This window comes from Silurus meridionalis, chromosome 2 (assembly GCF_014805685.1).
Source record: "Silurus meridionalis isolate SWU-2019-XX chromosome 2, ASM1480568v1, whole genome shotgun sequence".
NCBI lineage: Eukaryota > Metazoa > Chordata > Actinopteri > Siluriformes > Siluridae > Silurus > Silurus meridionalis.
In genome coordinates, this window is record NC_060885.1 from 3,663,409 (window position 1) to 3,682,431 (window position 19,023).

Consider the following 19,023-nt stretch of genomic DNA (forward strand, 5'->3'; position numbering starts at 1 on the left):
TTATTCTAAAAGCCCAGTTTTGTGTGTTTACTTAACTCCGAACACTGTATAGTGCATAGTAATGGATACTAACACAAATATGATTTGTAGTAATAATGAGTGGTCAAGTTGTTTGAAAGTTGAAAACACATTAAAATAAATATCAATTTTGCTTAAATTAATAAAATGAATGAACAGATGTGTTCCTAAACGTAAAAAATTAATTTAGATAAAGTGTCTCAAAAAAAAGTTTAAGTTTCAAGTTTATTTGTCGTATGTACAGGAGTCAGTGAACGTTTGTACAAAGAAATGCTTATATGAGACTACGGGCAAATAACATTAAAAAAAAAAAGAAAAAAAGAAAAAGAAAAAAGAAATATATATATATATATATATATATATATATATATATATATATATATATATATATATATATATAATTAATTTAGATATATAAAGACATTGGCAAGTCTGGGGAACTTCAGGCTTCTGGATTTGGACAGCAGCCACATCAGCATGGCCTTGAACTAATTAGCTGGTTTAGCAGGAACGTCACTTTTAATAAGGATGGTCTTTGGTTGCGGTTTAATCCAAGAAAGGGAAAATTCAGCTCCTACCGATTTATGAGCCACATTGAAGGAGATCCTTCTAAACTGCCTGATGATAACCGTGATTATTATGAGGTGGGGAGTCTAAACAAGAAAGAAGCAGACCAACTCCCTAAATTTGTTCGAGAGAAATATAGCCGACGTATTAAAGCCAGCAACACAAACAGGCTCATATTTGGACTTAACAACAATGGCTCCATTGCATCGAAAAACTTTATTGCAATATCATGGGCAAAAAAATAAAAAATAAAAAATAAATAAAATGTGGCTTGAAAATCTATAACATCCTCAGCATCATCCTGCAGATGTTGAAGGACCTCAGCGTTCTTAAAAAAGTAGACCCTTTCCTGTATAGTACCTCAGTGTTCTTAGTCCAAAGTACAAGAGCCTATTTTAAAGAAACTGTGTCTATTCCCCGAATCCCCTGAGATCAACAAATTTATTACACAATCCTGGAATAATCTTATTATTAGAAAGATATCAAATGAGCAAACATAAACAAGTTCTAAAGTTTGGGCTCCTAAACATGCCCTCGATGACCTTTGTCTTACTAAAACCTGGTTTAAACCACATGATTACATTGGTCTAAATGAGTCTACAATTCCTGGATAAAAGCATGAGCCCCAACAGACTGGTGGTGGAAGTGGTATAGCAACTATTTTCTTATGTTAATTTCTTTGTCACATTTTGAAAAGAAGGTAGTGCAGCCTGTAGAAGGATGTTTCCTTCTCACTTTTATGCACACCCACTCACGTTTATGCTCTCAGGGACTTTCAATAAATGTGTGAGCACTATATTGTTTCCGTGCCTACGTGTGTATGTGTGTGTGTGTGTGTGTGTGTGTGTGTGTGTGTGTGTGTGTGTGTGTATTTTAATTTTACTAAAGACATTTCGGTACTTTATATGGCCACAGGAACCGAAACAACCTCAATTGAGTAACTGTAAACATCCAAAGCAATCAAACACGGCACTAAAGACACTTGCATGTTGAACTACGTTGGTACATGTCTAATAAAAACCAGTACCAAAGCACAAAACCAGTTTCCACTAGTGACTTCTATTCAATCATCACTCACCGTCTTGAAGCGAACAAGGTGTTTCATGTGCATGATCCCCTGGCCATAGTTCTGTGGTAGTAAACTGTCATCTTGCCCCTTGATCACAGCCACCAGGTCCCACAGGTTATGGCTCCCTCCTGGAGGCTGAAAAACAAAACACTCATATTATCCTTTTATACACAAATCATACATGAGCTAAAAAAAAAAAAAAAAAAAAAAGACGTTTGGATTTACTGACCGAGAAGCATTCGGAGAACCAGCGCAGCTTCTTTGTTCGTACGTCACTGGATAGTTTGTCGAGTTCTTGCTTGATGTCTCTGGACACTTTACCACAGAGAAGAGGGGGAGCGCCAGGAACCATCGCCCGGTCTGTAACAAAAAAACGTTTGCTCTTACTTCAAAAGTTTGTGGACACCTGACTATAAGATTGGTGTGTGCTTTTTGAATGTCTAATTTCACATTCTCCAATTTGCTCTGAGAATAAGCTCCACTTGTCTAGGAAGATGTTCCACTAGATTTTGGTGTGTGGTTTTTGGTTCGGGGGTTTTAGTAAATTCAGGTAATGATGTAGGTGAGGTAAGGAGGGCTGGGATGCAGTCCGTGTTACAATTCATCCAAAAGGTGTTTAATAGGGTTTAGAGCTCTATAGCAGGAGATCTTCCACTCCAACATCCCAATGCAAAATATATCTTCATGGAGCTGCCTTTGTGCACAGGGGCATCATTATGCTGGAACAGGTTTGGCTTTTCTAGTTCAATTGAAGGAAGAATTTTATGCTACAGCATCCAAAGGAGTTCTACACAATTGTGTGCCTCTAACTTTGTGGTAACAGTTTGGAGAAGAACCACATATGATTGGAAAATTCAGGTTTAAACAACAGATGCTTCATTCACCACCATCCTAAGATCCTCACCTGTGTTTCCGATGATGTCGTCCCAGCTGTGTTCAGTCAGGATGTTGATTAGCAGCGGGGCGATTAGAGGCGTTAGAGACCACAGGCGTACGGTCGAATCCCTGGAGCAGGAAGCCATGGTGAAGGGGCGACTCGGATGGCAAGTCAGACCTAAAGACAGTGACACACACACAGAGATCTACAGCTATCACTACTGATCCTTTCTCAACATATGTTTAACAGTATGGACTGCATGAGGTACCGTAGACATCAGCTCCGTGGTCATACACGGTGTCCAGGCAGGTCCCGTCCCTGGTGTCCCACACGCGGATGGTGTAGTCCCAACTGCCCGATGTTAGCAGGTACGGTACCTCAGAGTTCCACATCAGACCACGTACTGGAGCTGTGTGTCCACTCAGCACATTAATGCAGGCGTCCTGCGTGTAGTCCCAAATACGCACCGTCCTGCAAAACACATGCACTAAGAAATTTACCACCAGCAAAGTTCTGGATTCTGATTGGTCAGAATTGTTTTTGATTTCTTGATATGTTTATTAGAACACCGTCTGCAGCGGCATAAAAGCTAACGACGTGATGCACTGATTTGTAAAAAGTGTGCATCCGATACAATTGGGTACAATTTATTTATATATAATTATTAACAGATGTAGTGATGCTTTTAATAATTATAAAGTGACCAATTATTGGTGACCAATATTTGCTAGGTACTTAGATCGATTTCTCCTCGCTAAACTGTTTCGCACGTTCTCTCAGCACCACTGCTGCTACGGGAATATGGTGTATCACAACACTACGGAGACCGAGGCGTTGTTTTATGTCTGGGTAATTTATTTTTTTGCAGTAAAAAAGTGTGCTTTCGAAAATGTTCCGACTGTCTTCCTTAAACCACAGAAATAAAGGTCAACTATCTGTACCATATTAAACTGTAAAGCATCATATTTTTCCATTGCACCGTGTTGCATTGAATTGCACTGTGATGAATCAAATCGAAATCAGATCGCACTATATATACTGTGTATATATATATATATATATATATATATATATATATATATATATATATATATATATATATATATGTACATATAAATATGCCACTAATAATAATAAATGATTTACCCATCATCTGAGCCGCTGCACAGGATTCCCTCTCTGAGCGGAGACCAGCGCACATGGAACACTTTGGCCGTGTGTCCTGTGAACACCTTCAGCGGCTGATCTGAGCTTGTGGCCAAGTAGTAAACCCTTACGTTTTTATCTTCACATCCAGTGGCAATCATGTCTCTGAAACAAAACAAATAAAGACGATAAGATCTAATTCCAAACCTGGCATTAACATTAACATTAACATCAGCTTGTGAGCAGTTTGAGGGAGTGAGGAAGATCTAATGAGCTTTGGAGTACCAAAAGTTCCTGGAGGTAATCTGGCACATTGTGTATACACCCAATATACAGTATGTAGTATGAATACTGAAACAAATATATATATATATATATATATATATATATATATATATATATATATATATATATATATATATATATATTTATAAATAGAAGTAAGGTCTGTATAAAAAGAAGGTTTAATGATCTCCAGAGATGAAACCAAACACTCCATGAGAACATGGGAAGAAGGAAAACACTAAATAGACAAACATACAGTATATTCCACATTAATCCTCATTTGCTGTTATAATTCTAATTCTTCTGAGATGTTCAACTAGATTTTGCTTGTGGAGATTTGTGCTCATTAACTCATGTTACAGTAAATAATGTTTGGTGAAAGATTGCTAGCCGAAAAACAGCTACATACTGTAGATCGCTAGTTAATTAGCCAGTGTGGGGACACATACTGTACACACTCTACACACTGTACACAGACACAAATATGACTACTTATAAAAACAACATAAATATAAAAACAAAAGATGTACTCCTTTTAAACCTTAAGAATATATTCGTTTTGTGCGTGTGAGTAAATGTGTGAGTGTTAGTGACGGGCCGCTCAGAAACGATTCATTCATTTTGAACGAGTCTTTAATGTGACTCAGAAGAACGACTCGTCTCAAAAAGTGATTCTACAAGACATGCATGAACAAAGTATCGCAAAATCGCCGTAGGTTATGTACAGGAAACAGATTTGAGTAGTTAATCTTATTAGTCCTCTGGTCTGTTCGTTCTTTTGTAACATGACTCCCATAGACTCTACACAATTCATTAGATTAGGTTTGTTTGATCCAAATCTTGACATTATTGTTACAATAATTATGGGAGTCGCACGACAAATGAACTAACGGCACGGACCAGAAGATATGAGAGATGAAGCTACTCATTCTGTCTACCATCATTTGTCATTAGCTGCATTGCTGTATTTTCATTATTGAAATATAGTCAAAGTGCGTGTACTGTATGTAGATATGTTGGAGGATCGGCTTATTGAATATTTTATTTCTGATCAACTAAATGACTCAACAACAACAAAAATACTCATTTTAATATATGAGATTCAAAGAACCAAGTCACTAAAATAATTCAGTATTACAATCACTGGCGAGTGTGTATGTGTGTGTGTGTGTGTGTGTGTGTGTGTGTGTGTACTGTGCTGCTGGTATGCAAATCTCCATTCATTCCCTTACTAGATGCAGTTGTCAGGGTCAGAGAGTTAAACAGCTGTTAAACATGAATGTTTTTCTAATGTTCTCATGACAGAATATAAACTATAGGGTATCATTTGAGCTTTCACATGACAATGGATATGAGCTTTCCTGTATTTTAAATAAAAAACAGAAAAAGACAGTGAGATAGAAGAACACAAAGAGACAGAGGTTGGTGCAATATTAAATGACAGACAGACAGACAGACAGACAGACGATCAGACAAACACAGTGAAATACTCACTTGTTGTTCTGACTCCAGTCACAACCGAACACGGCTGCAGGGTGCTTATATTTATGCAGCACTTTACTATCAATGGTTCTGATGATGCTGAAACCAGAAAAATTCTATAAGAAAAGTGATGAGCATCAATAGAATTAGATCAATAAATGCATGTGATTTTTTAAGTAACAAAGTCAAAGATTTACCAAAACCCGTCTCCACTGCATGTGGCGATACGTTTCGAGTCTTTGTGACTCCAGGCGATGCAGAATATACCGTTCTTTCCATGCTGCATACACACACACACACACACACACACACACACACACACACACACACACATAAAACCCCCACAATAATGTTAGAGAGCTCATCATCAGTGTGTGTTAATTACAGTTGACATGGTGTAGCATCTGACCCTGTTTCTTTATCTCATTATAGAAAATGTATCTCATGAGGTTGTGAGTTTAAATCCCAACCGTCCTTTAAGCAAGGCCCTTAACCCTTAACTGCTCAGATGTTTGTTTAAGATTATTGTAAATCACTCTGGTTAAAGGTTTCTGCCAAATGCCGTAAATGTAAATATATAAATCTATAAAGCATGTATATACCAATGCCACATAGTTATGACGTTCTCTCCGTACCTCGTTAAATCTCGTGATCATTTTGCCCTTTTTCACGTCCCAGATGAACGCTCCATTTCTCGACGTGGCCCCTGCTATGCAGTTCAGGTCTCCTTTGGGTAATTATCAAATACAATTACAGACTAAATACAATGTACTCAACAGAGACTTTTATCTGTCATAACAACAGCTTTTCAAAATACTAATCATAAAACAATCTGCATGTATATACACCGATCAGGCAGAGCATTATGACCACCTGCTTAATATTGTGCTGAATCCCTTTTTCTGCAAAAACAGTTCTGACCCGTCGAGCATTAACAGCATGAACTTCTTCAGCAGTTTGAGCTACAGGAGCTTGTCTGTTGGATCGGACCACACGGACCAGCCTTCGCCCCTCAAGTGCATCAGTTACACTCGCCCATTTTTCCTGCTTTTAACACGTCAACCTTGAGGACAAAATGTTCATTTGCTGCCTAATATATCCTACTCATTAACAGGTGCCATGATGAAGAGATAATCAGTGTTATTCACTTCACCGCTCGACTGATCGGTGTGTGTGTGTGTGTGTGTGTGTATACAGTAAATATAATACATTTATACACATTATGTAACTTACCAGGAGCCCAGGAGAGGGAGTAAATGACTCCTTCATTACCAGGCGACGTGTACACTGCCGTTAAAGTATTAATGTCCCACACTTTAATGGTTCCATCAAAGGAGGCAGTAGCGAGCAGGTTCGGGTCATCAGGCTTAAACTTACAGTCAAATATGGTTTCTACATGACCCTAAAACGAATGTTGAGAATTTATATTAGTGCTAGAAGTGTGTAAGAAACAATATGTGTAGAGATTGTGGATATAAAAATTGACAATATTTACAATAACCGCACACTTGGACACCTAAACAGGTGTAGAAGTAAAATCACAAGTTGATTCACATTAAATATTATCCCTTGACTCTTACCAGATCCCGGAGGAAGTCCCATTTCTTCGCTCCCATGTCGTACAGGCCGACCCCTCCGTCCATGAAGCAGCAGACGGCGTGACCGGGGGGCAGCGAGAACGCCTGGTTCTGCGAGAGAGTAGGAGGAGGAACAGCCTCACTCGTGGATGACATGTAGTGGTTCTTGGATGGGGAAATTGTACTAGAAACTAAAGATATAGAGACAGAGATTGGATTTAATTAGATAAGATTAGATTCGATGTATCATTGTGCAGAGTAGATGTACAGAACCAATGACATGCCAGAAGTGCAAATCCAGATTTTCACAAAACAAATCTTTTAATAGGTTTCCAAGTATCATAAACTAACCATTAGAGAAAACCTGGACTGTTAGTACTGAATAACTGTCTGGAACTGTATGTGTTGATTTAAAAAGCACCCCTTTAACAGAAACATTGGCACATAGTGGTGTACTGACCTCTAGGATCTACATTTGTATTGCACTTTATAAATATATGCATAGCAGAAATACACTAAATGGACAGTAAAGTCATCTACTGATGTAGGTGAGGTGAGGAGGCCTGGGTTCAGTCAGCGTTCACATTTTTTGTACAATAAGCTTGAGCTCAGAGCTCTATAGCAGAAGAACTTCCACTCCACCCATGTAAAGCAGATCTTCATGGAGCTGGATTTGTGCACAGGGGCATCGTCATGCTGGAACAAATTTGGGTCTCCTAGTTTAATTAAAGAGAAGATTTCATGCCACCACATCCAAAGATGTCCTATACAATTGTGTATCTCCAACTTTTGAGGAGGAACCACATGAAAAAGACAGGTGTCTCAATACTTTTGTATATATAATGCATCTAAGGAGGTCTACAAAAATAAATAACCACAGGATACATGAGGCAGCCATCTTATATCCATATAATTAAAATGTGGTCACATAGATGTTAGCATACTACACAAATCCTATGACATACAAAACAAATTAGACAGACCTTTCTTTGCTGGTGGAGAGTTTAACACGTGGAGGCGTGGAAACCCATCTTCTTCAGTTTGAAATTGTCCAGCGGCGTCATCCTCGATACGTTCCACACTCTCAACACGCCAACCTGAGAGTCTTCACACACAGTAAAACAAATGGAATTTATGCCAAACTGGCAAAATGTCACAGTAATGTTCCATAATTTTGTTAAATTTCTTAATAGTTATTAATAAAGCAATCTTAATAATCCTTGTTGCTCCTCTATTCTCCTTCTCTTTCTTTGTTTCATCAAGTTAAAAATGCTCCTGAGATACCAATGAGGAGTGCTCCTGTCCCTTTCTTCACTTCAGATGTGCCCAATTCATCCCAACACACTACCTCTGGATGGAGTTCTTTTTATTTGGAGACCACTCTGTGCAGCCAAGGATGGTTCCACATGAAATTACAGAGCTCAATTACGGAACTCAAGAACTTTGAAGATGAATTTGACTGCAGTTAATATCAATAATTTACCACAATGGTTCAGGACCACCGTTTGCATGGACAGCTCAACATTTCAGCACCTATCACTGAACAGCACCACAACAATGATGGAACTGTAATGAATGGACAGTCGGTGTTGAGGATGAGGACGGGTTTCCTTTTGAGTCTGGTTCCTCCTCATGCCATCTCAGGGAGTTTTTTTTTTGTTGCACAGTCAGCACTTTCTCATTCATTAGGGATAAACTTATAATGAACAAATTTAGAGGCACTAAACATATACAGTGCAACTTCATAACTACTCAATAATCTCTGTAAGGCTGCTTGGGGACAATGTCCATTGTAAAAATGTGCTCTACGGATAAAACAGTTCACAGCAAAACCTCTTTATTAGTTCAATAATAATCGATGTAGCTCTATGTTGTGTGATGTAGCACCAGGGTTCTGTAGAAACATTGTCTAATGGTACTGTGTACTTTGTCAGATGTATATGGTTGGAATGACAATCAAAGCTTGGCTTGACTTGACCTGATAAACCATTAGAGCTCTCAAACTTCCAGAATTTGTTCCATATTTAACTAGCTAAACCAACTAGCTACCGAAGACTAACATACTAGCTTTTGTTAGCTATTTGGCAGCCTATTTTTAATTTTATCCTACATTTACAGCATGGACTTAGAGCTCAGCAAATAGAAGGATGTTCTCCATGAAAGCTATGTTTGTAGGGTAAAAAGTCATTACTGGATAAGGTTCTGCTAAATGGCTAATAAATATTTGAGCAAAAAAATCAAGAAATTAATAAAAGAACAGATGTGCAATGTGAGATTCTTAATAGAGACTTATTAGAGTGTGTATAGAGCCATGTTTCTGTCTTACCTCCTGTAATGAACATCCCCGGGGCAGTAGGCACCCATGCCAGGCACTGGACGCATGCGGCTGCACTCGGTAAACTGAACGCAGTCACACACGACAGCGAATCAGAATCGAGCAGCCGGATGCCGTTGTGCATGTTAGCCACCAGCAGGTAGTCTGTACTCAGAGGGTCCCATTCCAGAGCAGTGACCGGATCTTCTTCATCCGTTCCCTCCAGAGACTCTGGACGCAGCACGTGCTTCTGATTCTTTAAGCCTGGATGAGACATTTACATTGTTAGCCAGGATTTTCTCCTGGGTCTTTGATTAGGAAATGTTTGGTACTGGATATATATGCAGTTAGTGAATGAGTAAATGAGTGAGTGTTTATTTACTACATTGACAAAAGTTTGCGGAAATCTGCTCATAAGCACAGTGCTTTATAAGCATTCCACATTTAGTCCCAATTTATTCTGATAATTCCCTCCACTCTTTTGGGAAGATGTTCCACTAGATTTTGGAGTTGTTTATGGATATTTGTGTTCATCAGCCACAAGGGTGTTATGAAAAGCAGGTACTGATGTAGGTGAGGAGACATGGGGTGCAGTCAGCATTCACATTCATCCCAAAGGTGTTCAGTAGGGATGAGATCAGAGCTCTATAGCACCAAGATCTTCCTCTCCAAAGCATGTAAACCATATCTTCAAGGAGCTCACTTTGTGCACAGGGGCCATACAGGACCAGGTTTTCGATTTCAAATTCAAGTGAACACGAAATTGTATTACAGCGCATCTAAAGATGTCCTTGTGTGCCTTCTGCTTTGTGGTACCAGTTTGGAGAAGAACCACATAAAGCAGTGAAGGTCAGGTGTCCCAATATGTTTGTCGACATACAAACTTCTTACATTTTAACTTAAGTTTATTACTGTTACATTTTTCGTAGTATTTATTGCATGCCTTATTGCCTAAGTATGTGGAAACTGCTGGAATTTGGCAAATGTTTCTATTGGGATGAATAAAGTATACACATGAACACTGATGATCTCTTCATCATGGCACCTGTTAGTGAGTGGATTTATTTATTAGCCAACAAGTGAACATTTTGTGCTTAAAGTTGATGATAGAAGCAGGAAAATGTACAAGCGTAAGGATTTGAGCGAGTTTGACAAACTGTGACGTCTAGACGTCTGGGTCAGAGTGCAGCTCTTGTGGAATGTTCCTGGTCTGCAGGGGTCAGTATCTATCTAAACTGCTCCAAGGAAGTAACAGTGGTGATCCGACGACAGGGTCACGTGCGGCGAGGCTCAATTTAATAATGGGTTTGATGGGTCAGGACTGTTTTAGGAAGTTAACACTTATTTTTTAAGATGGTCAAAATGTAAAAAATGGAGGAAAAACATTTATTATATTTCAGCTTGTTATAATGTTAAAGTTTTCTATTTATTACATTTCAAAACCAAAAACAATCCAGTTATAAGGTTATATAACATAAATAAACAAACATAAAAAACTGTTCCACCTAGGGGCGGGGCTACAATGTCAACGTACATCATGTGCGACGTGTGTGACTTAAATAATATGAGCACAATTTGCATATGAAGGACAATAATGAATGAATGCACGTAAGAAGCGAAGGCTGGTCCGTGTGGTTATGTAGCTGAAATTGCTGAAGAAGTTTATGCTGTTAATGACTGACGGGTCAGAACTGTTTTGGCAGCAAAAGTGGGGACCAACACAATATTAGGCACGTGGTCATAATGTTACGCCTGGTTGGTGTATAAACACAGGACAGGAAACAGAAGCAGAGTTGAGATAACAGGCGAAAGTCTGCGAAGCAAATAAAGTCCGCAAACCACATAGAGCAAAATGTAAACCGAAAGGTTTGTTATAGTGAAGGAAACTCACACTACATGGTGCCCTCTGGTGGCACGGTAGGGACATTACCTGTATGATTGTTATGATATGCACTATATAGACAAAAGTTTGTGGACAGCTGACCTTGTTCCACATTTAGTCCCAATTTGCTGTTGTAATAATAAGCTCCACTCTTCTGGGAAGAGGTTTTACTAGATTTGTGCAGCCAGGTAGTAAACTCAGCTACTGATGTAGGTGAGATAATAAAGCCTGGGGTGCAGTCAGTGTTCAATTCATCCCAAAGTTGTTCAGTAGGGTTTAAGGTCCGAGCTCTATAGCAGGAGATCTTCTACTCCAACCCATGTGCACTGGGGCACTGGCATGCTGGAACTGGTTTGGGGAAATATTCATGCCACCACATTTAAAGATGTCCTGTACAATTGTGTGCCTCCAACTTTGTGGTTTGGAAAAAGACAAGAAAATGGCTGAAGAAGTGAGGTGTCCCAATAATTTTGATATAACCTCTACATTTATTTATCCAGACCGACTTATATTTACATACAACCAAGCTGCTATGGGGTTAAGGGTCTTCTTGCTCAAGGGACAAGGAGTGGTAGCTTGCTGTGATTGGGATTTTAACTCATGACCTTTGGATCCATAGCCCAAGGTCTTAACCACGAATTCTCAACTACAATTAATAATTTTATTAATAAAAGATTATAAAGTATTACAATACCAGGCTGAAAGATGGACAGACTCCCGTCCGTGTGCCCAAACACCACCTTGCCCTTCTTCATGGGATGCCAGCGGAACAGGCAGATATCCGACAGGAAGCTGTGAGCCTCTTTGTGCACAGTGACTCCTGAGTCTGGCCCTGAGACGGCCCACACGTACAGCGGGCCGCGGTGTGAGACGAACGCTACGCTGTCCGCCGTGTTCCAGCACCAGCTGATGGACGCAGGAATACCTGCAGAGAACCAGACACCATGCTCATAACTCCACATCTACACTCCTACACACACTGCCACACAACATAGAGGTCAAATATAACAAACCTACAGGATGTGTAGGAAATGTCTGTGTGTGTGTGTGTGTGTGTGTGTGTGTGTGTGTGTGTGTGTGTGTGTGTGTGTGTGTGTGAATAACTGTGTTTATATGTATATGTAGTTAAGAAATTGTTTGTTGTTTGTGTGTGTGTGTGTGTGGGTTTAGAAGTGTGTATACATGAAGTACAGTAGTAAAGAAATGTCTGTGTGTGTGTGTGTGTGTGTTGTAGATTTAGAAATGCATGTGTGTTTGTAAGTGATGTAGTTAAGTAATAAGTGTATGTGTGTTTGTGTGTGTGTGTGTGTGTGTGTGTGTGTGTGTGTGTGTGTGTGTGTGTGCATGTGTACTATGAGTTTAGTAGTGTGTGTGTGTGTCTCTGCGTGCCTTTAGTATTGTCAAGGCGAGCGACGGCCTTCTGCTCGGCGACGTTCCAGATGATCAGCAGGTTGTCTGCGCTGGCGCTGGCGAACACCTCAGGGTTGTGTGGACACCAGGAGATGGCTGTGATGGTCTTCTTGTGCTCGGACATGATGGAACGCAGCTTAAACTCATTGTATCGGTGGTCCAGCTAGATGCCCAGCAAGAAGGAAAACACAGCAAGAAATGAACATTTGAGAGTAACATGGATCTCTGCAGCTCTGCTGCTACATGAGGGTTTGATGAGAAGCATAGTGTGGGTTTGTAATACGGAGATCAGACGATAGGTCAGGAACTTAATTAGCTTTTTCCTCAATTGCTTCAGAGAATGTTCTCCACATGAACAGACTAGCAATACACTATTTAGCCAGACGTATCTGGACACTTGATACTTTCCAACCATATGTGGTTCTTTCCCAAACTGTTACCACAAAGCTGAGAGCACAAAATTCTACAGGACGTCTTTGATCGTGGTAGAACTTTTCCCTTCACTTGAACCAGGAGACCCCAAACCTGCATGACAATGCTCCTGTGCACAAAGCCAGCTCCATGAAGATACTGCATGCTTTACATGGATTGAAGTGGAAGATCTTGAGAGGCCTGCTATAGAGCTCTAAGCTCAACCTCACTGAACACCTTTGGTATGAATGTGAACACTGACTGCACCCCAGGCCTCAGTAGGCTTCAGTACCTGACTTGACTATCACCCTTGTGGCTGGAGGAATCTACACAAGCACACTTCAAGATTTAGTGAAACATCTCACAACAGAAGAGTGGGGTCATTCTAACAGCAAATCAGAGACTAAATGTTGAATGGGATGTTCAGAAAGATCTCAGGTGTCGCAAACCTTTGTCTATATAGTGTATGAGGAACCAAATGTATAGCAACCACATATGGTTGGAAAAGTCAGGTGACCAATTACTTATGTCCACAGTGTATCACGTGTGTAACTTATTTAATAAAAGTAATTTTGTGTAATTATTTTGTATCAAAAATGGATATCTCCTATGGCTGCCCAATATATTATGGCTAGTCTGAACGAGCATACATTTAATACAACACAGATTTCAAGATTTGTTGAGGACGGGTGAACATTCGCAGTGTTTACCTGGTAGACGTAGATAGCGAGCGTAGCGCAGTAAGCGAACCTGTCTCCACTGGCTGCACAGACATCTTTATTCCACGGCTGACATCCAGCAGCTAGCAGTCCCACCTGCTTCACCTGAGACATCTTAACCTGGCAACAGAGCAACCAACAGTGTCAACACAAACTGTTTTGTGATTATAAAGGCAACGAGCACATGCAGTAGTGGCAGGAACATATAAAGCGTAGTGGTATCTCAGTGGTTAAAACATTCAACCAATAATTGGAATGTTGTGAGTTCAAATCCCAGCAATAACAATATTAAATCTCGGTTGATTTTCGGTAACTCCTGGACCTTTGAACAAGACACTTGCAACTCAGCTGCTCAGTTGTTTTACTGATATCATAGAGAGGTTTAATGTTTAAGGCATTAGACTCTGGATCAGAAGGTCAAAAGTCACTGCTGAGCACTTGAGCAAGGCCCTTAACCCTCAACTGCTCAGTTGTAAACCACTCTGGATACAGATGCCTGCTGAATATCACAGTGGTGGATGAAGTACACAAACTTGGACTTAAGAAGTGGTTGCTCAATGGTCAAGATTTTGGACTTCCTATCGGAATCCCAATACAACCAAGTTTAAATCCAAGCCCTGCCAAGTTGCCTCTTCTGGGCCCTTGAGCAAGACCCTTGAGTTGTATAAATAAATTCACTTTAAGTCACTCTAAATAAGGGCCTTTGCCAAATACCATAAATGTCATCCACCATTGTATAAAGGAGAAGAGTTAGATCTAATATTTTGACATGGGGTATAGAGGTTATAACCTTGATGTTCCTGCTTAATAAGGGCGTCTGTCAGATGCTGTAATTGTAATGTTTATGTCAAACCAAAACTAACTGCTCAAATGAATCTTGAATCTTCTTCTTTTGAATTCTCCCATTAGGGGTCACCAGAGCAGATCATCAGTCTCCACCAATCCCCTCTGTCCTCTACATCTGCCTCTTTCACACCAACTACCTGCATGTCTTCCCTCACCACATCCATAAACCTCCTTAGTCTTCCTCTTTTCCTCCTTCCTGGTGGCTCCATCCTCATCATTCTCCTACTGATATACCCCATGTCCCTCCTCTGCACATGTTCAAACCTCCAAATCTCAATCTGACCTCTCTCACCTTGTCTCCAAACTGTCCTACATGCACTGTCCCTCTAATAAACTCATTTCTAATCCTGTCCATCGTCGTCACTCCCAACAAAAATCTCAACATCTTCAGCTCTGCTACCTCCAGCTCCACCTCCTGTCTTTTACTTAATGCCACTGTCTCTAAACCATACAACATCTCAGGTCTCACCACAGTCCAATAAACTTTCCCTTTCACTCTCACAGATACTCTTCTATCACAAATCACTCCTGCTATCACTCTTCTCCACCCACTCCACCCTGCCTGCACTCTTTTCTTCACTTCTCTAACACACTCTCCATTACTCTGCACTGTTGACCCCAGGTACCTGAACTCCTCCACCTTCTCCACCTCTTCTCCCTGCAACCGCACCCCTCCACTCCCCTCCCTCTCATCCACACACATGTACTCTGTCTTACTCCTACTGACTTTCATTTCTCCCCAGCTCGTACCTCCACCACCATCTCTCTCTATGCAACCTTTAATGAATACAGCCTGGAAGAAAGTGAAAAATAATCGCTGTTGCTTCTGGTGACGCTGTGTGTTTGCTTAGCCACTACACATTTTGCTTTGCTAATGTGCTAACAAAGCTAGTATGGAGTCAAGCACCGGACACGTGACAACTCAAACAACCCCTTCCATGCTAATCAATGCATAACGCCATTTATCTCTCACTTGTTAGTTGTATAAAGAGGCGGGATTAGATCCAATATATATGGGGTGTGGTTTATGATCTAATATTCAAGGAGAATCCACTTCTTTATTATCATGATGTTTGATTTCTCTCCTTTTTCTTTCATTCCAGTATTTGAATGATACAACAACGTACATAAATGCTTGATAGGTCACATGTGTGACACAAAGGAATTCTTTGCTCCGCCCACATCTAAATATTCATACTAAAATTTAAATACAAAATGACCCAGTAGGTATAATAAAATGGGCAGGTCAGTGTCGTAGAAATGAAATGGAGTCGAATTTGTATGTGTGTGTGTGTGTGTGTGTGTGTGTGTGTGTGAGTTGAAACTGACTGATGGGAATCACTGTTTATTCACTCCTCATTCAGTGATGACGCACACACACACACACACACACACACACACACACACACACTATGTAAACATGATGCTAGCATAGCCTTCTAGGCTAAGTGCTGATCACCACCCACCAGATTGTTGAATGGAAGATCAGACAGTACACACTTGTCTTTCTATTTATCTATCCATCATTTTTCTTTCCCTCTCTGTCTGTCTTTATCAGTAGCTGTATAACCTCCTACCTTCATGCCGTCGTCTCTCCTGCAGAACCAGCTGAGAGTCTCCATGTCTCCGTAATCACACACACACACACACACACACACACACACACACACACACACACACACTCCACCAGCAACCTGAACCTGATGTGTGTGTGTGTGTGTGTGTGTGTGTGTGTGTGTGTGTGTGTAAGAACTATCCTGCTATATAAGTATATGAAAAGAGAAAAAAGGAAAGACAGAGAGAGAGAGAGAGAGAGAGAGAGAGAGAGAGAGAGAGAGAGAGAGAGAGAGAGAGAGAAACTCACTGGGATGTGATGATACTGTCCCTGTCGGTAGCCAGGCAACAGTGGACTACCTTCATTAACATTTAACACGAGGTGCCTTCAACTGCTTCGTTCAATCTTTGGAAGCCTACAATTTATCTTATTTATATATCTTTTGAATTCAGGATTCCGACTGGTCAGAAACTTGCGATGGATTCTCATCTCATCCAAGGAGTGAAGCTGCAAATCACAGTTAATGCATTTATATGAAGTTGGACTCATTTGCATATATTTTCATTCATGGAGGGCCATTAGGGTGGGCAAGGCCTTTTCTGCTGGAGTAAATCAGAATCACTGCTTTAGATGTTTATATATTTTTGTCTATTCTCTTAATTTTGCAACATTTCTCACGGTTGCACTGCTACAAGGATTTATGTTATCGTTTCTATCCAATCAGATTTCAGCCCTCATGTCACATGTTTCCAGGGTCGAAGGAATCTGCCGTAAGACCTTAAAAATCATTAATGCTGAATCAAGGCTGTTCCTTTAACCAATCAGATTTCGAGTTGGTGACACCGTGGCCATCTAACAGCCACACAATAACATTCACATATTTTCACCTCCTTTGACTGAATGGTCTGAAAGCGCACCAGTGAGAGCCTGCAACCCGCATCTGTAGCAAACTGTACAAGCTCGAATGTATTCCTATCATTAATAGCTTTTTTTCATTTCATAATGGCTGACAGAGGAAAAGAAATGGATTTAGTCACAGATACACTTACAAGGACATTTCCAAGAGGAACTTTTCAAGAAAAGCTGGACTTTGTGACAACAAGTCGGCTGAAACAGTTCAAACAGTTGCTAAACTTTTTCATTTTTACAATTTACACTTTGCAAAATTGCACAAAAACACACAAATTTGTCTTCTTTTCAAATCCCCATGAAAACCGTAATGCACAGAAAAAATGCATTGAAATTCAGGAAAGCCCCGGGTTCATTTTGAGATTAATATCAATGCTTCTGCTACAGATGATGTTTATGTAACCCCTCTTAGTTCTCATGTCAGATTCTCCCAAAAAATTGTTCTCCCACCTTCACACCATTTTTAGAGTTCATCCATGCGTTGTGTTTACTGAGGGTAAAAATAAAGACACGTAGGTTGCGTAAATACAGCTCATCCGGTCACAAAACGGAGAGGACATTTGTTGCTTACCATTCACCTCAACAGTTCAGCTGGAACTGACGAGAGAATGGCTAATGCAACTTACACTTTATTCTTTTCTCACATCGCCTATAGGTGTCACTATTCCCCTCTTCTCAGGTAATTAATTACACAAACAATATGTATATAATGAACTATTTCACAGTTAGAAAAATAGTTTTGGCACCATTCAAAATAAATCCCTTTTCTTTCTGTGACATATACAGGCAGTGCAGTTGTGGCTACAGTGAAAGGAGACTTTATGAATTGTGTTCATTGGATTTCTTGCTTTAGTATTGACATTCGTTCTCACTGTATGAGATTTCTGTCTGTGGTGCAGCGCTCCGTTCTACTGCATTTCACTATTATATTGATGGTTTTTACAGATGTGCCATATATATATATATATATATATATATATATATATATATATATATATATATATATATATATATTAGAGGTGTAATGGTACACAAATTAAAACCGGGAACGTATTAAGTGGCCGGTCGCAAGTTTGTTTATGTCTCCGACATGTTTATGTCTTTGAGTGCATAATATTTTTTTTAATCATCATTATTAAACTTGAAAACATACACAACAATGGCATTAGTATAAAAAAGAAACTAAAGTTAGCGCAGTGTCACTGTGGCGACACACTCCGGTCTCGGAAAGAATCAATAAGAATCAAGAATAAATCGCGATAACATGATATGGATGCTGTTAAAAGTCCTCTTTTTTTTTAAAAAAGAATGAGCTAAATCAACATCCACAGTCCCTGCTTTTCGTCATTCTTCATGTCTATTCATTTTTTCATGTATTTTAGATATCCGTATCTGTGGCATCGCCCTCTAGTGGATCAGCCGCAACTGCAAAAGTATTGCCACCTGTGTGAACTGCTGCATGTGTCCACGTTATATACCGAGGATAACTCAGATCTAGGTATAGAACACACACACACACACATACACACACTCACTGCATTATTCAGCCATTATGACACTTTGCTCTCATAATTAATTTTCTGTCCTGTCTATCTTTGTCTCTCTCTGCATCGTTTAGTGTATACACTTGCCTGTATTTCTCTCTTTCTCTGTGGGTCTGCTTATCTCTCTTTCTATCTGTCTGTATTTTTCTCCATTTGTCTCTCTCTCCCTCTTTCATCTGTTTCTCCCTTATCTGTCTATCTCTTAATCTTTCTGTATTACTATGAGCTATCTCTGTTTATCCATCCACACTTCATCTCTCTCTCTCTCTCTCTCTCTCTCTCTCTCTCTCTCTCTTCTCTCTCTTTCACACACACACACACACACACACACACACACACACACACACACACACACACACACACACACACACCGAGTCACAGATGTCCTCTTTCTCACTCCTCCCTCCGTCCT

The 19,023-nt window shown here is 40.0% G+C and overlaps 1 protein-coding gene across 1 annotated transcript in view; it reads right to left on the bottom strand.

Annotated features, from left to right (window-relative positions):
• Positions 1-16,277, bottom strand: part of wdr17 (WD repeat domain 17) — a 101,267-nt gene extending 84,990 nt beyond the window's left edge. The window contains 17 exon segments of the mRNA XM_046864609.1: positions 1,664-1,789; positions 1,884-2,014; positions 2,559-2,708; positions 2,800-3,002; positions 3,678-3,842; positions 5,457-5,543; positions 5,642-5,724; positions 6,080-6,171; positions 6,678-6,846; positions 7,025-7,212; positions 8,005-8,040; positions 8,043-8,126; positions 9,348-9,599; positions 11,912-12,142; positions 12,607-12,790; positions 13,749-13,877; positions 16,181-16,277. Coding sequence (XP_046720565.1) covers positions 1,664-1,789; positions 1,884-2,014; positions 2,559-2,708; positions 2,800-3,002; positions 3,678-3,842; positions 5,457-5,543; positions 5,642-5,724; positions 6,080-6,171; positions 6,678-6,846; positions 7,025-7,212; positions 8,005-8,040; positions 8,043-8,126; positions 9,348-9,599; positions 11,912-12,142; positions 12,607-12,790; positions 13,749-13,877; positions 16,181-16,225 — 2,355 coding nt within the window. The 5' untranslated portion in view covers positions 16,226-16,277.
• Between the last annotated feature and the right edge of the window lie 2,746 nt (positions 16,278-19,023).